This window comes from Aristolochia californica, unplaced genomic scaffold, assembly GCF_029961685.1.
Source record: "Aristolochia californica isolate CCGP_79_NKW_82.1479 unplaced genomic scaffold, dmAriCali1.0.hap1 SCAF_16, whole genome shotgun sequence".
NCBI classification, from domain to species: domain Eukaryota; kingdom Viridiplantae; phylum Streptophyta; class Magnoliopsida; order Piperales; family Aristolochiaceae; genus Aristolochia; species Aristolochia californica.
The window spans coordinates 4,442,653-4,463,997 of record NW_027181837.1 but is presented as its reverse complement, the minus strand read 5'-3'; the positions used below and the strand labels follow the sequence as shown (position 1 = coordinate 4,463,997).

Sequence of the window (21,345 nt, the reverse complement as noted above, 5' to 3'; positions counted from 1 at the left end):
AAACGTTACATTATCCCTCCCCAAATCCGAAACACTTTTTTCTTTTCGCAACCGATCCTAATCTCAACTTTCCAACTCTCGAACTTTCCACTCCCGCGTCGCCCGTGTGTACGATCCATTTGGAATGCTGGGATGAATGGGATTCTGATAAAATCGTCCCGGGCCCACTCTACGCGACGTGTCGTGATCCGAATGCCACAGGGAAGGAGCTGATTCGCCGGATGGGCGGCGGTTAATCTGAAGTGGAGATGTCGATTCTCACCCTGCATCCATGTAGGCATGGATGGTATGTCGCATAGCATCCACTTGAGTGAGGCCTCAGTATGGGTTTGTAACTTTGTGTAGAGAGTGCGATGAGGAATGAGACGACATGATGGATATGAATTGCCTATTAAGGGAGATGTATGATGGGTTTGTATAATGATTAGGATGGGGTCATGATGGCAACGATCCGTCCGTATAAATAAATGATTAATGAGGCACAAGACTGCGCAGCCATAGCCGCCATTTCCCACCGCGCCCTTTTCGTGATGATTATTATGCCTAGAGCGAGGAAGAGAGGATGCAGAAAAATAAAGTTAAAAATGGGAGGATTATAGAGAGAGAGAATGCACCCGGTGAGTGGGTATTTAAAGCCATTAACCCTCCAATGATAATCTACTCACAACCGAACCTCAATAGCGGAAAAAACGGAGAAAGCGAGAAAGAGGAGTAGCAACTGGAGAGTTTCCTTTTGTTTACACTGTTCTCACGTCTGGAGTAGAAGAAAGAGAGAGGAAGGACGATTCATTGATAGATAGATCCCGAAGAAGAGGGATTTTTTTCTTTCTCGCTGGCTACAGCTTCTCTTTGGGCATATTTTCTTTTTTTCTTTGTTTTCTCTTATCTGGAGGGAAAAGAGAGGTTCTTGTGGCTGTGTTACTTCAGCCACACGTGATTTATTCAGGCGATTTCCGCCACCTGCGAAAAAGCCTGTGGCTCCGATTCTCGATTATAGGCAATCCCCCTCACTTTCCTCGCGTAGAACTTGGTTATCGTTTCCCACTGGATTATTCGCATCGTGGAAAGAGATGGAAGAAGGAACCGCTGTAGTGAGAGAGCTGGACACAGAGCGAGACTGCTCCGGCGTGGAGGCGTTGGAGAGACGGTGTGAAGTTGGTCCCAGTGGAAAGATGTCTCTCTTCACAGATTTGATGGGTGACCCCATTTGTAGGGTCCGCCATTCTCCTGCTTATCTCATGCTGGTATGTTCGTCTGTTCTTCGTAGTTCTTACTGTGAACACTCCCACAAACTCTCTCTCTCTCTCTCTCTCTCTCTCTCTCTCTCTCTCTGCTTTCAACGTGAGCACAGTATCAGTTTCGGTTTCTTATAATATCGCCTATTTTATCAGGTAGCAGAGATGGGCGTAGAGAGAGAAATTGTGGGCCTCATTCGAGGCTGCATAAAGATCGTTACATGCGGCAAAAAGCTCTCTCGAAACGGGAAGAGCGGCAGCCAAAGCAACGTTCTTGTTCCCGTTTACACTAAGGTCGCCTATATTCTTGGCCTCCGCGTCTCTCCTTCTCATCGGTAACCGCTCTTTCCTTCAGTCTTCTATTCACTACCAATTTCCGGCTCTTATTCGAACTACTTTGCCAGTTACGAAAATGCGATTGCAGTTTCGAAATTTCCGGTCTTGATTTTTTGTCCTTGGAATTTGATAGACGAATGGGAATTGGATTGAAGCTGATTTCACGTATGGAGGCATGGTTTCGTCAGAACGGAGCAGAGTACTCGTACATGGCGACCGAGAAAGACAACGAAGCGTCAGTGAAACTGTTCACCGACCGGTGCGGTTACACGAAGTTCAGGACCCCATCTCTCTTAGTCCAACCCGTTTACGCTCACCGCATCAGTGTCTCCAAACGGGTGGCTGTCTTCAAACTATCCCTACGTGACGCCGAGATTATTTATCGACGGCGGTTCGCCACGACGGAGTTCTTCCCTCGCGACATCGACTCGGTACTGAACAACAAGCTGAGCCTGGGGACGTTCCTGGCGGTCTCTGCGAACGCGGGCGAGACGTTCGTCGGAGCGGACAGGTTCCTGGAGAAGCCGCCGGAGTCGTGGGCGGTGCTCAGCGTATGGAACAGTAAAGAGGTGTTCAAGCTGGAGGTACGGGGGGTGTCATGGTTGAAGCGGGGGTTAGCGAAGACGACAAGGCTGGTGGACCGCGCGCTGCCGTGGCTGCGTGTACCCTCGGTGCCGGAGGTGTTCCGCCCGTTCGGGCTCCACTTCCTGTACGGCCTGGCCGGGTCTGGGTCCCGCAAGGTGGAGATGATGCGCGCCCTCTGCAGCCATGCGCATAACCTGGCCAAGGACCACGGGTGCAGCGTGGTGGTGACGGAGGTGGCCAGCTGCGAGCCGCTCAGGCTAGCCATCCCCCACTGGAAGAAGCTATCGTGCGCAGAGGATCTGTGGTGCATCAAGCGACTGGCCGAGGACTACAGCGACGGCTCCCTCGGCGACTGGACTAAAGCGCCTCCAGGGCCGTCCATCTTCGTGGACCCCAGAGAGATCTAAAGCTTCGCAAGAAGCCACGGCTCTTAACTCACATATGATCCCACCACAAATGACTGTAAAAGATATTTTTAGGTTTTCTTCTGATTTTGTAACGGTTTTGTAGAGAAAGAAAAGAAGCCGATAGGCGCTAACGAGAAGTCGAATATCCCGTGAAAGAAAAGTGAGAAAAAATGGGATATGTGTCCTTTTGCCCCCTCTCACAGAAGATTATGTCTGTTTTTGTCTTCGGTGGGCCCATTAACATCATAGGGTCAATCGAGACCGGCCCCACCAGGAATATGGAAACTTTAAAAAAAGTTTGATCTAGAGACTGGTATATCCCCCGCGGGAAAGATGCAATAAAGGAGCCGGGCCCACCCTCCATTTCTCCCGGGAATTTCTGCGGTTTTTTTCAATATTGGATAGGGACAGATTTCGACAAGCCTCATCATTTAGTCGGTCAAGTGGGGTGGATCGACCGGGTTCGATTATAGAGGAATATCATTTTTCAAATCTACCTTCGATTTACGTGGGCCCCATACGACGCCACGTTTTTTATGCTCCCGTTTTTAGTTTGGAGATTTAAAAGTTTTAAAAATAGATTAAATAATAAATTTAAATTAATTATGGACTTGAAAATAATTTTTTTAGTTTACACAACATGTAACTTGATTTTTTAAATAAACATTATTTAAATTACTAATTTATTAATTTTATTTTATAAATAAAAAATGATAAATAGTTATGAACTAGGTTAAAAACCAGAGAGACTCCGAACACTTTCAAGTCTCTTTTTGGGTGCGGCCTCTCGAGTGGAGGGGCCGACGTGTTTCCCGCTGTCGCGCTTCCAAACGTGAAAGAAATTTGCTCTTCTCGATCTCCAATCCCCACTGTCCACTTCGTAAAGTCGGGGGATCGCCATGGCCGCTGCCGCGAAAGAAGTGCGAAACCGCCTCTCAACCACTTCTGCCGACTTCGTTGCAGAGTTTCAGATCCAACCCAGATGTGCACGTTAAAGAGACGGTTCGTATTCCTTTGCATGATTTTAATGCCACAGACTGCTTTTGCAGAGTAGTTGTGCTTCTGAACCGTCCGCCGGTTGTATAAATGGGGATAAAAGTTCTCAGACCTGACTTAACGGGTTTCTGCCCCGATCTTAACGGTTCCAGCTGAAACTTAGCGAGGAATCGATGGCTGACAAGAAGAGAGTGGTCGTTGGTTCCTTAAAAGCTTTAGAGCTACACATTATTTCGCTTTCTGTTGAGAATTTAATATCGATCGGGTTAATTTCTCTTATATTCATATTGCGCTAAGAGCAACGTCCGTTTCCACCTGTTTGAGTCTCGTTTCCACCTGTTTTCACGAGTCAAATTTAATATCGGTCGGGCCGATCCGTCTTATATTCATGTTGTATCTTTATTATAGCCTCGAAGTTTTAGTGCAACTGGTTTCAATATAGTATCAGAGTAAGGTTAATCCCGAGTTCGAGTCTCGCTCCTACCTATTTCCACGAGCCACAAATGGCAACATATGGGGGAGTGTTGAAAATTTAATATCGACCGGGTCGATCTCTCTTATATTCATGTTGTGTCTTCACTATTGCTTCAAGGTTTTAGTATAACTAGTTTCAATACTTTCGTTTTATCCCGGTTACTGTGTAAAAAATATTTGTTAAGAAATAGTCTTAAATGGATTAGTGGATTTCCGACCCAATTTAACAATATTTAAAGAGATGATGAGGAACCTCGAGAAGGTTTAAAAAAAAAAAAAAAAATAAGGAAACAGTTGTGAAGTGATTTCCCAGAAAAGTCATCCTTCTCACTATCAAATATAAGATGTTATACCCAGATGCTTTTGTTCTGATTTGGATACTATCTTAAACACACTTGCTGATTTTAGTTTTCCGTGTTAAAAGTAGTTTGCCTTTAAAGTACAGAGGTTTTTAGGCTATTCGTGAGGAGACGAAAAGGAAGCAGTATCTATTCCATGAAAATGAGGTTGACACGGGGATTCTTTTAAATCAGAAAATAATAACAAGATATCTTGTATGTTTATGAGTGAATATGATAAACTGTCATATCTTAGTCCACACAGGTAAAACTAAGAATTAAGATGGACGCATGAGCTACAAATACTGACGTTGAAGCAACAGAGACATGGGCCATTCATTGAGCAATCTACTACTGTTGTTGTATCAATTGCTCCATCTCATCTGCACCCGATGTAACCGACATAGAAGAATCTAAACTCCCACTTCCAATATCAAGAGTTAGTAAAATTAACCCATGCAAGCTTCCCAAACTTAACCCAAAATCTATCAGAATAATAATTATTTCTGCCACAATGAACATGTCTTCTACCTTTACCTGATTTAGTATTGGAATCATAGCAACGACTTTCATTATTCTGCAACAATTCAATTTCTTTTCAACCCAAAAAGTCTATATACAACTGATAAATTCTAGAAAAATTACTCTCCCTTATGTATAAAGATTCTAGAAATTGTTACATTGCCTTTGTTATCTCACAATTTATTACCTGATTTCTATTAGTAGTAAAAATTCTAGAAACTGCTACATTGCATTTGTTATCTCACATTTCATTAGCTGATTTCTAGTAGTAGAATCAATAATATTGATAATCTAGGTCATAACCTTATTATCCTCTATTTCCCAATCATTATTTGGAGGCACTAGAGGATTATCTCAAATAAATATCAATTTCTTTCTACCCTTAAGAGGTATTTTAACATATTTAGTCCAATTAAGATAATTAGGACCCGAGGTATAAACTTCTATTGTCTCAACCATAATAGTGATATTTGATCACAAAATAACCAATTAAAGCTTCCGGACAATTTTCAGATTTATCACTAAGGTGGACCCCACTCACAAAATTAGGGTTATGACACAAAAACAAGATAAACACACTTCAACAATCTAATAACCAACAATTATCATGCAAAAGCGATAACAATTAGGACTGATGTCAAACAATTAGGTGATGATATAGATATCCAAGGAGTTGGGTGACACAGTTGTCAAAAAACCCATTTAGGGCAATAAAAGTATAAAAAATCCTAAATGATTCATAAATGTAAGTAGCCCTAAGGTTACAGCAGGAATAAAAAAAAAAAAAAATTAACTTTTGCACGAATTCCAAAACTTAAATAGGTGTTTTAAATTATAAATTATCAAAATTTACCCACTGCTATAATTTAACAAGCCGAACATGATTTACATAAAGAAAATTAACAACTGAAGTAATAAAATGACCAAAATACCTCTGAAAAATAAAATGATCAAAATACTCATAGATGTATTTTCTAACAGATGTTTATACTCGAAAAAGAGTTTTTGGGCGGTTAAACCAGAGATATGAGTCCATATCAGGCAATCTCAGACTTCTGCACATCTAAAAAGTAGCTAAAAAAATCACTACACCAAATTCTTGCTTACATTGATGGAAGTAGATTGACTCAGAAGAAAATTAAATCCAAAGGACTAAAAATCAAGGCTACCTTAAAACCTATTTTCAGATAAAACAAAGCCCGAATCATTTATGGCCAAAAAAAGAACCCAAAACATATAAATCAAATTAGACCCCTGTGTTTTCAACCAGTAAACATCAATGTTGTTCTTCAAGAACAATGCTTGATTTTAGCTACTGAGTACGGTTTCTGCTGCTTTCTGCACTTCTCACTGGATAAAAGTATGGGTGCGCCTGAAAATAACCATCACTCATCAACAGTGACACAAATGAACTGAAGAGGAATAAAGAAATAAATAAGTTGAAGATAAGATGTGAGATAATTATGTTGAAGATAAGATGTGAGATAAGAGGAATGAACTTCAAGGAATAAAGAAATAAACATGTTGAAGATAAGATCTGATTAGATTTTGAAGATAAAGAGATAGGATTAGAAGATTAGATTTTGTAGTTTAAACGGGACAAATCCCTTAAATATGTAAGATTTGTATAATTTTATCAAAAAATAAAGTTCTATTACGGTATCAAAGCATACCCAATCCTAAATTGCTGTTCCAGAAAGGAAATTTCTTGTCGAGGTTCAAAACCCCTTGGATTTTTTTTCCGGACTTGACATCCAAAGGCCTCTCAGCACCGTTTGACGCCGAGGCGTTCCACGACCACCACCGCTGCCGCGGACGACACCGTATCATCGTGCTGGCCTCCCAACCGTCTCCTACAGCCGTCAAACTCAACTGAAGAGAGAAAACCCCTCTTCTTGAAGTCTGGAAATTTGGAACCCACGCACCCGCCGAACACCTCTTCCTGAATACTGCTATTGACGACCGCCAGCCTAACGCCCTGCCTCCTATTGACGACCGCGTAAGGAGTTGATTCTCTGCATTACACCCTTACGCCCAGTTTGGCAATCGACGCCGCCCATCCCGAGGAGTGACACCGGTTTCCGGAGAAGCCTTTGGACACCTAGATGAGGAGGATACGGGTTCAGATTTAGAGAGATTATTTGCTGCTTATCTGAGGTCGTCTCGCATTCGGCGCACCCACCGAGGCTCTCTCTGTGCACACGCCGAGACCTCTACGCACAACACAGAGGTCTCCAAAAATCAAATTTTCTGGTCCACACCGAGGAATGTTCGCGTACGAAATCCAGTCAGTTCATGCTGTCTAAGAAAAAAAAATTGGCACAACTGCAGGAATATCCGTGTTAAACCACGGGTCTCTAGCTCCAAGTACCACACGTCGATCAAATATAATACTTAATAGCATTACCTTTCTACAAGGATATTGCAAGCATGATATCCAACCTACGTTGGTTCTCATACCACAACTCCTGGCTGTGGAGAATTATAACACAAGGAGTCATTCCATGACTTTAACTGCAAAAAACAAATATGGTTTTGTTGATAAATCACTAAAGCGCCCAAACAGGGATACCGATGATGAATTGCAACAGTCAATTCATTATGACAGCCTTGTCAAAACCTGATTATTGAGTTAATTTCCAAGGATATTACGACAAGTGTAATCAATTGTGATGGAGCATAAATAGTTTGGAATGAACTGTACGAACGTTTTTTCTTAGGTAAACAACGTTCAATTATTTCATATTGAGAATAAGATACATGATTGCATACAACATAATATGTCAGTTAGTTCCTATTTTACCAAGCTCAAAGGACTGAAGAGATGTTTTTTGTCCTATCTCACACTGTAGTTGTGGAACTATGAAAAAAAAGTTATCCTATCAAGAGACACAGAAAATCATCAAGTTTCTCATGGGATTAACTAAATCTTTTACTTCATTCTATGGACAGATATTGACCATGGACCATTTGTCTAAAATTGGCAAGGTTTATTCCCTCGTGCTCCGAAATGAACGTCAGAAACATGTATATGATAAAAGGAGCATAGTTCAACCTGAGGCAGCAGCCTTTGCAGTAAAAAATTCCAGCAAGAAAGGTGCATGTACAAAATGAAACAAAGACGGTCACAATGCTGCAAATTATCGGGCAGATTTGAAGTGCACTTATTGTGGATGGAATGGTCACACAATTGATTTTTGTTGCAAACACAAGAATGCAGAATCAACTAAGCACACAAGGAAGAAGACCGTCTCCAACTCCTTCCCTTTTACTTAGGAGCAATGCCAACAAATCTTGCACATGCTCAGTAATAACAAGTCCTCTATGGCAAATCATGTATGTAACTCCTCAACCTATGATGAACTTCCAAGCAAAGCCCTTTACTTCTCCTCTCAAAATAAACAAGCCACATAGATCCTCAATAGTGGAGCCACTGATCATATTGTTTGTTGTCCTGAATTGCTTACTTCTTGGAAAGATGTTACAAAAAACCCCGTAGAATTACCAAATGATTCTCATGCCAATGTTACCCATATTGGTCAAGTGATTTTTTCTTCTAGTTTGGTTCTTCATAATGTTTTATGAGTCACAATTTTTCAATTAAACCTCATTTCCATAGGCAAACTTATTTCTCATTCTCTTTGCATCACCGTGTTCTTTACCCATTTTTGTGTCAAACAGGACCTACGCTCAAGGAAGATGATTGGGACGGGAACTGAGCGGAAGGGTTTCTACCTTGATCACCCACAAAAATCATTCTGCTATTCCGTCCATTTTCTATCTGGTATTTGGCATCAACGTCTCGAACATCCTTCAAATAAAGTATCTATTTTTTTTTTTAATAAGAACTTTTATAGTTCAAACAATTGTATGATTGTCATTTTCTTTGAGCACATTCTCTAACAAATCACCTTTTGAAATATTGTATGTTGATATATGGGGGGGTTACGAAATTGCATCTACTTTTGGGACTCAATATTTCCTCACCATAATCGATAACTTTAGTAGATGCACATGGATTTATTTGAAGCGCCACAAACCTGAAACTCAGACTCACCTGACTAATTTCATTAGTATGGTAAAAACTCAATTATCTTCTAAGGTGAAAGTGTGTAGTGATGATGGTTTTGAATTTACTCTAGTGACCTACTATTCACACTTAGCAACAAAATGGGGTAGTGGACCGCAAACATAGATACCTGTTAAACATGACCCGAGTCTTGCTTTTTCGAGCACATCTTCCTAAAAAAATTTGGGAATATCATTTTAACTGCTGCTTATCTCATAAATCGGATACCTACTCCAGTTTTGCAAGGTAAAACACCTTATGAACAGTTATTTCATACTATACCCACTTACTCACATTGACGAGTATTTGGATATTTATGTTTTGCCTCCACTTATGCCCACAAACCATCCAAATTTGATGTACGTGCAATCCGTTGCATTTTTCTTGGTATCCTTATGAATAAAAAGGATATAGAGTATATAATCTTGAACTACATCTGGCAAGAAACCCATTGGATGTAAATGGGTATACAAAGTAAAGCTCAAATCTGATGGCATCGTCGAGCGTTACAAAGCTCGCTTAGTCGCCAAAGGATACAACAAGGTTAAAGGACTCGATTATCAAGAGGCGTTCGCCCTAGTTGCCAGGTTGGTTACTATCCATGTTCTACTGAGTACTTCCGCTATTTAAGGATGACATCTTCACCAACTAGATGTCAACAATGCGTTCTTACATGGTGATCTTGATGAAGATGTATACACGTCCCTACCTCCCGATTTTGGACGAAATGGGGTACTCGAGTGTGTAAACTCAACAAGTACCTATACAGATTAAAACAAGCATCTAGACAGTGATTTTTTAAGTTTTCCACAGCTCTCAAGACTGCAGGCTTTCATCAATCAAAGGCAGATTACTCTTTATTCGTCCAATCCCACAAAGGTAGTTTTATAGCAATACTTGTGTATGTTGATGACGTGGTTTTGGCAGGTTCAAACTTGAAGATGTGAAACAATTATTATCCAAGCAGTTCAAACTTAAGGATCTTGATCAACTCAAATACTTCCTGGGCATAGAAGTAACAAGGTCTTCAAAAGGGATTTCCCTATCCCAAAAGAAATATGCCTTGGAGATATTAGAAGATGCTGGATTTCTAGGAACGAAACCTACAAGGTTCCTAATGGAGCAAACTCCTATGATGGCAAACTCCTAAATGATCTTTCATCATACAGACATCTTGTGGAAAGATTGATTTGCTTGACCATTACTAAACCAGATCTAGTCAATGTCATCCATATTCTAAGTCAATTATGGAAAAACCACGTACACCACACATTGAGGCAACACATAAAGTCCTTTGATACCTAAAATAAACTTCACGACAGGGTATTCTATTATCCTCCACAAGTACACTCCAATAAAATGCATTTTGTGATGCAAATTGGACTCGCTACAAGGACACAAGAAGGTCAGTAACAGGGTATTGTATATTCCTTGGACAATCACCCATTTCCTGGAAAACAAAGAAGCAAACAACGGTGGGTCCATCAACTGTTGAGGCAGAGTATTGTTCTATAACTACTACATGTTGCGAAATTACCTAGTTGAAAAACGTTTTGAAGGACTTGGAAATCGTACATACTCAGCCAGTCATGTTGTATTGTGACAACCAAACTGCTCTACACATCGCCTCAAACCTGATCTTTCATGAGCAAACCAAACACAGCGAAATTGATAATCACTTAGTTCATGAAAAGATTCAAGCAGGGATGATTAAGACACCCCATATACGAACCAACAACCAAATTGCAAACTTATTCACTAAGGTGTTGAGTTCATCCCAATTTGAGGCATTACTCGACAAATTGGGTATCATTAACATACACTCCAACTTGAGGGGAGTGTTGAAGATAAGATCTTATTAAATTTTGAAGAGAATAAGATAGGATTGGAAGGTATGATTTTGTAATTTAAACGGGATAAACTCCCTTATAAATATGTAACTGATTTGTATAATTTTATCAAAGAATAAAAATTTATTAAAATATAAAGGCAGATGATTTTGGTACCATTGCTTCTTTTGCTGTTGGTCGTTCCTGGTGATCGTACCGGAGCAATTTGTCAAGAAAATCAATTGCCTAAAACACCAGAAGACCATATTAAATGAGCTTAGATGTGAGTTTCTGAGGTGAAGTAGGTGCAGAAATTTCATGAGAAGAAAGCAGATGACTGACCTCAGGAACGGATAAGTGCTGGTTTTCAGCATTGATGAATTTTGTCCATGGCTTTCTGCTATGCCTGTAAAGAAAAGAAAAATGATTTAAAAGAATAACAATAAAAAGAGAAATTTCATCATAGAGAAACAACAGATTCCAATGCCTGAGCGGGAGGCTATTATAACCTTCCAACAAGAGCCTCAAGGTGTGGATCTAGTTCCAAACGGTATTTGTCTAAATAAGCATTCAATTCATCAGTGCCAAGCACCTGGAAAGCAGAAAGGAGTGAGTAAATTTTTTGAACAAGGTAAACAAAGAAAAATGTTTATATTTGATACGCCAAACAAATACTTCTAACATGTAAAGCATTTGATACACCAGAGAGAGCTTGCAAATGCACAGATGACAACACTGATTTACACTTCATTGAAAAAAAAAAAGAAGCAACTCTGATGTTAAGAAGGCTACAACCATGACCCGTGGGAGCTTTGAGTTCAAAAAATAAAATAGATGTACAAGAGCCAACAGCTAATATGTTTACAGCTACATGTTTTTTACATAACAGGAAGCCAGGGAAACAACTTCACTTACTTTGGCAATTTTAACCAGCTGATCATAGTTATCATGCCCATAGAAAAATGGTTCCTTACGAAATATCTGCAGAGAGAGTTCTCTAAGTATGACAACATGAATGAACAACCAAATGGAATGAGGCAGGAATAGCTATTGGTTATTGAGACACTGACCATGCCAGCAAACATACAGCCAAGGCTCCACATATCTAGAGAGTAATCATAGTCTTGCAGATCTACCAAAAGTTCAGGACCCTTAAAGTACCTAAAAGCACAGAAGAAAAACATATCCTGTCAGAAGCTGCAAGAAGTTCTAGTAAGTGACTCACAGTTGAAAGCTGTGAAAGGTTGATAAATCTTCATATCCAAGTAAAAAAGGAGTATAACAAATTTAGCAAAGATTTCATGCAAGAGCAGTATTCAAATTTAGTATCAGGAACATATGTTTGTTTTCTTAGCAAAATCTTTGTCATTGAAGTCTTTTTTTTTTTTTTTTTGAAGATTTTTAACAAATTAGGTGCAAACCAATGAAAGATTTTCTTCTCAGTCAAAAAGCTTTATTTAGAGTTTTTGTAACTAATATGCGCCGAATTACATTCATCAGGGAAAAAGAAAAAGAAAAAGAAAAAGAACACACAGACAAGTTCTCCATGCACCCCTGAGGCTAGAACCAAAGATCTCATACTATGAAAATCCAACATGTAGCTCTTGAGCCAACACTCAATAAAGATCAGTTTTGTTCCACAAGCATCCATGAGAAGGAAAAAGTATTATATAGAAGCTAACAATATGCAATATTAGGTTCCAAATCATATAATTCAACATTAGTGTTCTGCTGGTACTATATTTTCATCATTTGACGACTTGTGCATACAACTGTTAGTTTGTTGTAGTAATGGTTCTGAAACAGCTTATTATTAAAGTAATGGGTTAGCCAGAACAGTGCAAAAGCGGTGAAACCAGTGGATCAATCAGAAATGATACCATATTAATCTTCAAAAGGATAAAACACAGTAAGTCAGATTAGATAAAGACGTTCTTAAAAGATGATTGACCTTGTTGGATCTCCATAAATTCCCACATACTTTTCCACTGAAAGTATTTAAATTTCCCTAATTTTCATTCAATGACCTGCTTGCACTATTTTTCACATATCATATTGCTCTTTCACTTCCTGTTATTGTTCTATCACAGAAACAGATTATAAGCAGCCTTGGAATAATCTCTCAAATTGTAAAACTTTTCCATATGCTAAAGAACAGATGTAAACAATGAAAAGCTACTGAAAATGGCATCTAAGAAAAAAGTGATGAAAGAGAGAAAAATCCAGAAAAGAAAATAAAAAGAAAGAAACTGACCCATATTTATGTAAAAAAAGCACAGGCATACCAGATTCCCCAACAATCTAAACCAAACAGTCAGAAAGGAAAAATTGGGGAGGAGTTGTTGTTTTCTCAATCCATCATCTAGTCTTCATTCCTTCCCCTTTGACATTGCCATAGTTTTCCTTCTTTTTTATTTGTTCCTTGTTGTTCTTATTGTATTTCCCCTTTAAGCTTGTGCTTGCACTTAATCCTCCCTTGGGAGCTCTCTTAATGGAATCCCTCTTCTCAATGTTATTGAAAAAAATATTCACCTAAATACATGAACATTGGCTCAACCAATCCAGCTGGCTCTTTCATTCTTCAGAAAAAGTGTTCAGAGGTTTTAAGTTTAGCTGCAGGTGAAAGGGCATCTGGTCTTTCAGACAACAAATACAATAAAGCTTGTCTAATTACCTAAAATGCAGGACTCTAAAGACTTATTCTTCTTCTGTTCTTCCAACCTTATTTTGTTACAATAAACAACAGAAACCACTAATAGATCTATGGAGAAAATGGTAACATGACTGAAGGGGCAATAACAATCACATGTAGCTGTAATGTTTTACATGAAATATAAGTGAGCACCATTTTATAATACATTACTAAACGGTATATACTCATTTTAAGAAGATGGTAGATGTTCAGTGCTGCTTGAGAAGAGTGCATATTCTCTTTGCCCCTTCGATCATGTTACCCACAGATGATGGCACTAAGATAGAAAGTATAGGCAGATGTGTTCAGAAACAAGTACTTAAAAACTAAAATAAGACAAGATACATATGCTAGAAGCCTCTCAGTTGAGATTGATGTGACCTTGATGCAACACGCACATTGTACTCTTTGCCTGGATGATAAAACTCTGCAAGCCCCCAGTCAATAAGGCGAAGCTTACGCTGCTCATGATCTATCATGACATTATGGGGCTTCACATCCCGATGCATAATACCTTGTGAATGACAGTACTCCAAAGCCTACAAATGGTCCACAAGAAACTCAAAAACTACAAAATCTACAACATTAACACCAAAATCATTGAAAAGGAAATATATGATTTGCATCATAGAACTCATACAACTTCCACAAGCCAATGGAAAACAGAAAAGCACATTCATAAAAGTATTGTTCTTGTACTCATACAGAAAACAACCACTGGTATTCATAACCGTGGTGACCGGAGAGTTCATTAAAGGAGAGGAGAGAGGCAGGAAGAGAAGAGAGAAACCAACATTCAAGCCACCATGTAATTTAAGTTGCGATGGGTACATTTGAGGGAAACAGGACCTCACCGCATTTTGCCCCATTTGAATTGATGATAGTTTTGCATTTTAACCTCCATAAGGCAGGGTCATGTTGGGTTTAGGGGGATGGGAACTATGTGGAGAAACCCATCCCATATAAAATAAGTTTCTAGATGTATTTGTTCAATTAAAATATATTTTATATTGAGATAAAGTATATAATATTTGTAAAATATATATTATCAAATGAATGTAAGATGGAAAATAACTTAAACTTAAAATAAAGAAACTATGAAAAAGCATAAGTTTGAAAACAAGGTCATTGTGCTGGGACAACTCCAATTTCATGGTGTGGGCTGCGGAAGAGTTTCATGAGATAGGATACAGTGAAGTTTTGCAAAATATCCAATAGGTAACTAACAGAAATTTAATTTAAAGTGGCATTCTTTAGAAGATCATAGCTGTAGCATGCAGCTATCTCTTCATATTTTTCGTTAGAATATTAGGTATATATTCCACTTCTTATTCAGGGACAGTCCTCATATCATAAATATGGTACCAGATTAGACTTTGCTAGCCTAAAGAAAGCACTCAAATACCAATATGCATGTTGTAGTACCTTCAGTAGTTCATAGATGTAATACCGGGTATCATAATCTGTTAGTGTTGGATAAAGCACTTTAAAGTCAGTGTTGTTGACATATTCAAATATAAGACTGGGTGTCTTTGATTGCTGATCTCTGACTATATCGAGCAGTTTCACAACATTGGGCCCACCGCAAAGGTTCTGGAGTATCTTTATTTCTCTCTTGATCTGCATTATGAAAATATGGAAAGAGAATTTAGCTGAAGAGAAAGATGACCTGGTCAAGGTAACATATACAACAAAAAATTCCTGCTTTTGCATAAAAAATACAAAAATTACGGTCAACAACTCAGTGGACTTGCAGGTTATCTGGCACAAATGCCAGCCTACTTAATGTGCAGCAACCATAAAGGTGATCATGATCTACAACTTGAAAGATTCCACATTAATTATATGCAACCCAAACATCCTAACAATAGGAGAACCTCTGGTATCGGATCAAGTTGTACGCTTATGATGATTAAGTACCCTCAAGCAATCAAACTCACAACAAAGGTAACATCAGCAGACAGAGATATCCACATACAGTTCCTCTAAGGTGAGGCAATTCAGACATGAAAGTAACTCTCAGATTTGATCCCAAAAAATTTTAAGGAAGAAGAAGAAAGAAAGAAAGAGTAACTCTAAGATATAATAGGCACATTTAGCTGGTCAAGCTTGCCTATTATGTGCATACTCAGGACTGGTGAATCATATTAATAATTTTTTGAGCGAGGTATCATACTAACATGTAATCCAAATATAGGACAAATATTTTAGTATCCATCCATTTTTATCAGCATGAACCATAGTCAAATATCAAGGAATAAATCAAAAGTGGAGGTATCATTAGTAAATAGCCAGAAATTTTTTCAGACATCCTACACATGGTCATTTTAACTTTACAAAATGTGTATGGTCAGAATATAGATACTTAATTTTCAAGAAAAAAAAGAAAAGAACATAGATACTTTGTTTTGAGAGCATTAAGAAGAAATAATATTGGCCAACGATATACTGATATCACTAATGAAATACTTGTAGTAACAACATATGACCACCAGGCAAGCAGACAACCGCACTCCCTGTGATGCCTGATTTCACCAACGACCAACATATAAGCAACCATCTTTTTGACTGATCGATAACAACCTAACTGCTTATATACAAGGAACAGTCATTGTATAGTACAAATTGACAAATCTAGTGACAATGAAACTGGAGATATGGAAGACAAATTAACTACTTAAATACAAGGAACAGTGCTATAATGTGTTGTTTGGGATGATAAAGTGTTTATTGACAAATTTAGATGTGGAAGCAATGTCTTAATTTAAGTTTTTTTTCTTGATAAAGCTTAATTTAAGTTAATCAAGGCTGAATAAATGAGCTATCCATGCACGATTCAAGAGAATTTTTCTGAAGGTTGAGGGCAGGTTTACATTATAAAGAAACTCCTTCGGCTGCTGAAGCTCAACTAATCATAGGGAGAATTATGGTTGGTCATATTTGAAAACAAATGTCACATACTAGGCAATGCATAATGTACTAAATATCTGATACAGCCTGTATTGTACAACAATTGTCAAACCATTTCACACCTAATACCAATGTGGCAAACTTGTTTTGCTGCAGATGTTGAAAAGGCAAATCTTACAGGCATCCATGGCAAAGCTAGGAAAGACTAAACAAAATAAAAACTATTACAGATTACTTAAGAATGAAATCAAAAGACAAGAATATACTTTGTTTAAGATGGTTGTACAATGCTGAACATAGAAGGGTTTACAGATGTTGGTTACAGGAAAACCAAGTAGAGTAAGACAGAAAATGGCATGAAAGGTGATAGAAAACTTTGCAAGGTAAACGACAATGGATTTCAAAAAGCTCTTCTCCAAAGCATTACACTTTACGTGCAGCGTTTCACAAACCCTATCACTGTCAAAGGAGATTCATTTGTAGCCATCTCTTGGCTCTCAAGCTCCTCAATGCCTGTTTGGCATCTTAGACATTTTTATGATGAGATTATTCATTGTCATCAGGAATTGATGTTTCTTGGAGTCACATCGTAGGGTCAGTTAATCATCTAGCAGATGATTTTAGTCTGGTGTTTCATGATCTTGTATTACAGTTGGGTACTCTTTTCCTCTTGGGGATTGAGGACCTTCCTCTCCCCTTCTTCTTGTCATAATTCTCCTTTTTTTAAAAATGAAATTTTACCATTTTCAAAGAAAAGAAAAAACATAACAGTGAATTTCAAGAGCAGAATGGAGAAAAGCATTGGTGTACTATCTCTAATATTGCTGCACAAAGATTTTTCATGGTGACAACAGATAATACAAGACAATCATTCACAAGCCAGGAGATAAGGGCAATAAATAACAGAAAGATGGTGGATTAAACATAAACAAATGAGAATTCATGACCATGAAATTCAGCAGATTTCTATCCAAAGACAAGACACTCTGAGAACATCTCTATCTCTTGTCATGAAAATGAAACCAGTAAACAAGATCTTCTTCTACAGTTTTTAAAAAAAAAAAAAATAAATAATAAATTGTTAAAATAGTCAGCCCTTATGCAGTGAGAGGGAGAGTATCTTCAACAGAGACACCATCTTTGGCCAGAGAATCTGAAATAGTATTAGCTTCTCTAGGGGCATGCTGATATACAATTGACAACTGTGAAGACAGATCTATAATTTATTCAAACATGTAGGCAGGTCTCCATGGTGGTGGTATGTTTCCTGTCATTAAACTGATGTAATCAGTTGAATCACTCTCAATGATCACTGAAGTGAAAAAATTCTTTGGGAATAGCATGACTTCATCTCCATGAGTTTCAGCTTCACCTAAGTTGCAAATATGCAGGGACCTAAAAAACCTATTAGAATTCACCCTTAATGGTTGCAGATGACCACCCCCATTCTCACAGGCTATGAAGCAAGGGTTGCCAGTTGTAGTTTCAAAAGCTAGAGAGCTGGATACTTTCAACTATGCTACCAAATGCTCAGAGATCCCTGAGAATGTTTTTTGTTTTCTTATTCCCAAAAAGTCCAAGGGACAGCAACCACAGTTACTTAATAGAGCAACTGACCTGTTTAAAGAAGGCTCCAAGTATATAATTGTTCTAAATTCAAGAAAGTTAGTAAGTCCGAATGAACAAACTTTCTGAAAATTGCATTCCATATAACAGCACTGAAAGAGCATTTCAGTAGGATATGATCTGTAGATTCCTCCACCAAGTCACAAAATTACATTGTAAGTTCACTAAAGAGCAGCCTCCCCTTTTTTTTTCTTTTTGAGAATTAGAGCAGCACCTTTTTAGCAAAGAGCTTACAAGCTAGAGAAGCCTCCTTCAGTCCTTCCCACTCAAGTTATCGTATATCCCATGCAAGTGATCATATAAAGAATCTGTTATGAACTTGCCTGAGATGTCCAGAGACCAGACTGGCAAGTCAAGTCATCATGTCTGAAGTGTATACATTTAAGATCAATAAGAGTTCAGCTGCTTCAATCATATCAGCATAATTTAAAGCAGTTCTAAAATGGAGATTCCAGACTGCACATTGCCCTCAAACCACCTTAGAGTTCTGAACAGTAATCATTCTGTCCACCACCAGATCATAAAGTCTAGGGAACTAGTCACTTAGAAGAAACCTTAGGTCAGTCCATAAATGTAAAAAAGAACCTGTCTTCACATGAATTCTGAGCTTTGATTCAAATAATTTCTTGCATTTGTTCACAGCCCACCAAATACTTGATTTACTGTTAGAGGGTTTAACTGTACCAGTCTAGCTGTGAGGATTGTACCCATATCAGCATTGTGCACTCTCCTTCATGGCCAAATACTTGACTACTGTACATAAGAATATCACAGATCTTCTGAAGTCAATTTTTTTGGAAAAAATTAATGAGAATTATTTGAGAAGGTCTACCTCTTAGGCATGTACAATGTAGGCCAAAGATAGACCAATAAGGAAAGCCTTGCCATTAATGGTTTGAGGACCAATAGCTATGTTTGAGGATCAACAGCAAAGAAAGAAAGGGAGAAAAAAGACAAAAAAAAAAAAAAAAGGAAGACTAAGAATCCAAGACATAATAGTAGTATGGAAAGTCTTGAAGGTGGCCATCTTCAATGGAGTTGCCTAAGGATGACATAGAAAGAAAGGGCACTCATCTAGCTCACCCAACTTAGCTGGGATAAAACTGTGACTATGGTGACTGTATAAGAAGTATTATATTTAGACATGAAAAAATGTCCCTCTGCTAGATTACCACATGGCTCCCAATGAGGTCGCCCCTTCCCTCCCTCTCTCACTTTAAAGCAAATAGGCTTTGCACCATTTTTCAGCTAAAAATAAACTTTCTTTGCTAACACAAAACACAAATATTCTCATTCACCCTTGATTACAGTACAGAGCAAATATTCTCATCCTTTTACGGCACCATTAAGGAGATCCCCAGGACCATGTTCTCTTGCTTTCCACATAATATAGTGTCAGGATATGAATTCTGTTAGGTTCAGAAGTTAAAGGCCTTGTGAATTGACAGGTCAAAACTAGAGCAATATTCCCCCACAAATAGAATTTAACACTATCAACAGGACACAGAAAATGACACTGGAAATAGAGAAGTTGCAGACAGACAATAACAGAATCAACAACAGTGCAACCCATAACCAACAAATTAAATTCCCATAAAGAAAATTCTGCAAAATCTGATTACCCATTTTTATAGACACTCAACAACAGAATCAACAACACTGCAATTCAGAACCAGCACAGCAAATGAAGATTCTGGAAAGTCTACTACTCTTTTTTCTCCAAAACATTGGCATTAGATTATGACCAGTCATCCAGCAGGACCACAGATATGATAATCTCCAAAGAATCATCCAACAACAACTCAAAATCACCCTCAAAAACCACCAGCTTGGCACCTTCATGAGAACTCTGCAGCGTACAAGCCAGGGGAGTTTTAGGACAAAAGAAATTCATAAAGGAGCTTGAATTCTTTTTGTCCGCTACGTTGACTCTAGTCACATAAACAAATGCTCCTTGTTCCGAAGTTGGTTGAGCTATCCTTTAATAATCAAATGCCTTCCAACATGTTTGAAGGTGATAGTAGCAAGAAAGGGAATATCACAAAACACATGCAAATATAAACAAATTCCTTCAAAGCACAAACAAGAAAGTATAACAGTTCTCCCCCCCTACCGACTAATACCAGTGGGAAGGAGAGGAAACGTGTAGAACAATTAACCTCCAAATTCCACATCTATAATACAGACCCACGATGATTGAGGCACGAAGGTTCAATCACATTACAAATACAACGGACATCAACTGAAAACACAGACAATTAAACGCTATATATTGTAATAAATTATGAAAACAACTCGCCTTCTTTTTCTTCACTGGCTTAAGAATCTTAATGATGCAACGTTCATTATTTGAAGAATGAACCCCCTCAAAGACCTCGCTATATTTTCCTCTCCCCACCTTCCTCACCACCTCGTAGTCATCTTGATCCCTACCAAAAGCCCGTATCCTTCAGTACAAAAAACAGCTAAAAAATCAAAGAAAGGAAAAGGGTCTTGCTTCTTTCAAGGTTACCCCCATTGTACGGTAAGGGCTTCATAGTCCCAATAATCCTTAGGGCGAAGGATGTTAACATCACTGAAAACCCTGGCCTTGGAGGTGGCCCCGGGCCGACGGATCGATTTCCCAATCTTCTGCGCCAGCGTTTCGGCTGCGGAACAAGCTTGCACCGGCCGGGGAACCGTCAGAGCACACCCAGAAGAAATCCACCGAAACGTAAAATAAGAAACAGAAGCAACAGCAGCAGACGAAGAAAAAGAAGAAAAGACCGGATAAGAACGGAAAGGAGAGAGGAGTCGAAGATAAATGAAACGCGGAGGCCTTGCGGCCATTAAAGAGGGGTCTCCGTTCCGTCAATCATCGCACGTATCAAAATTTCATCCGCCTTTTTCCACCAACATACGCTCTCTCTCTCTTCTCCAGAGAAATTCGATTACGCTTCTCTTTCGACTTTTAGCCTGTGCGCAGAAACAAACTGCAGGAAATGAGCACAGGTGGGACCGCTTGAAGGCGACACACTATCCATGCGCTTTATGTCCGTTCGGTAGCAAATTTGAATCCTACCGGAGGACCCAATCTCACAAATGAGTTGGCTCACCGAGTAAAATAACGAGTCACCGAAGAACAGGGTGGTTCTAGCCTTGGACTCCCACCCGATTTGGATACATGAATCAGATCCGAATTTCGGGAGAGTAAGAACAGATCCGGCCATATCAGAATATTAAACAATCAAAACTGAATAAAAAAAATCAAACAATTTATTGACACCGTTCATTACAGAAAGTTACAGGTTTGAATTCCTTTTTGGATCTCAGTTTGGAAAAACAAA

The 21,345-nt window shown here is 38.7% G+C and overlaps 2 protein-coding genes across 2 annotated transcripts; one reads left to right on the top strand and one right to left on the bottom strand.

Annotated features, from left to right (window-relative positions):
* Positions 1-1,391: 1,391 nt before the first annotated feature.
* Positions 1,392-2,608, top strand: LOC137954005 (probable N-acetyltransferase HLS1). The gene is made up of 2 exons (XM_068801584.1): positions 1,392-1,570; positions 1,705-2,608. The coding sequence occupies exons 1-2, from the start codon at positions 1,401-1,403 to the stop codon at positions 2,561-2,563; spliced, it is 1,029 nt and encodes a 342-aa protein (XP_068657685.1). The 5' UTR covers positions 1,392-1,400; the 3' UTR covers positions 2,564-2,608.
* A 3,220-nt stretch (positions 2,609-5,828) lies between these two features.
* Positions 5,829-20,966, bottom strand: LOC137953001 (casein kinase II subunit alpha-2-like). The gene is made up of 10 exons (XM_068800169.1): positions 20,532-20,966; positions 20,319-20,448; positions 14,909-15,103; positions 13,865-14,022; positions 11,862-11,952; positions 11,707-11,772; positions 11,301-11,383; positions 11,134-11,197; positions 10,969-11,037; positions 5,829-6,265 (listed from the first exon to the last, which is right to left on the bottom strand). The coding sequence occupies exons 1-10, from the start codon at positions 20,846-20,848 to the stop codon at positions 6,206-6,208; spliced, it is 1,233 nt and encodes a 410-aa protein (XP_068656270.1). The 5' UTR covers positions 20,849-20,966; the 3' UTR covers positions 5,829-6,205.
* Between the last annotated feature and the right edge of the window lie 379 nt (positions 20,967-21,345).

What these genes read in the sequence shown, in the direction of transcription:
- LOC137954005 (XM_068801584.1), top strand. Translation starts at nt 1,401, where the DNA reads ATGGGCGTAGAGAGAGAAATTGTGGGCCTCATTCGAGGCTGCATAAAG. An exon ending in CGCGTCTCTCCTTCTCATCG is followed by an intron (nt 1,571 to 1,704) that starts GTAACCGCTCTT and finishes GGAATTTGATAG; the next exon opens with ACGAATGGGAATTGGATTGA.
- LOC137953001 (XM_068800169.1), bottom strand. Translation starts at nt 20,848, where the DNA reads ATGGCCGCAAGGCCTCCGCGTTTCATTTATCTTCGACTCCTCTCTCCT. An exon ending in GCTGTATGTTTGCTGGCATG is followed by an intron (nt 11,773 to 11,861) that starts GTCAGTGTCTCA and finishes CTCTCTCTGCAG; the next exon opens with ATATTTCGTAAGGAACCATT. An exon ending in AGCTGGTTAAAATTGCCAAA is followed by an intron (nt 11,384 to 11,706) that starts GTAAGTGAAGTT and finishes TCTGCTTTCCAG; the next exon opens with GTGCTTGGCACTGATGAATT.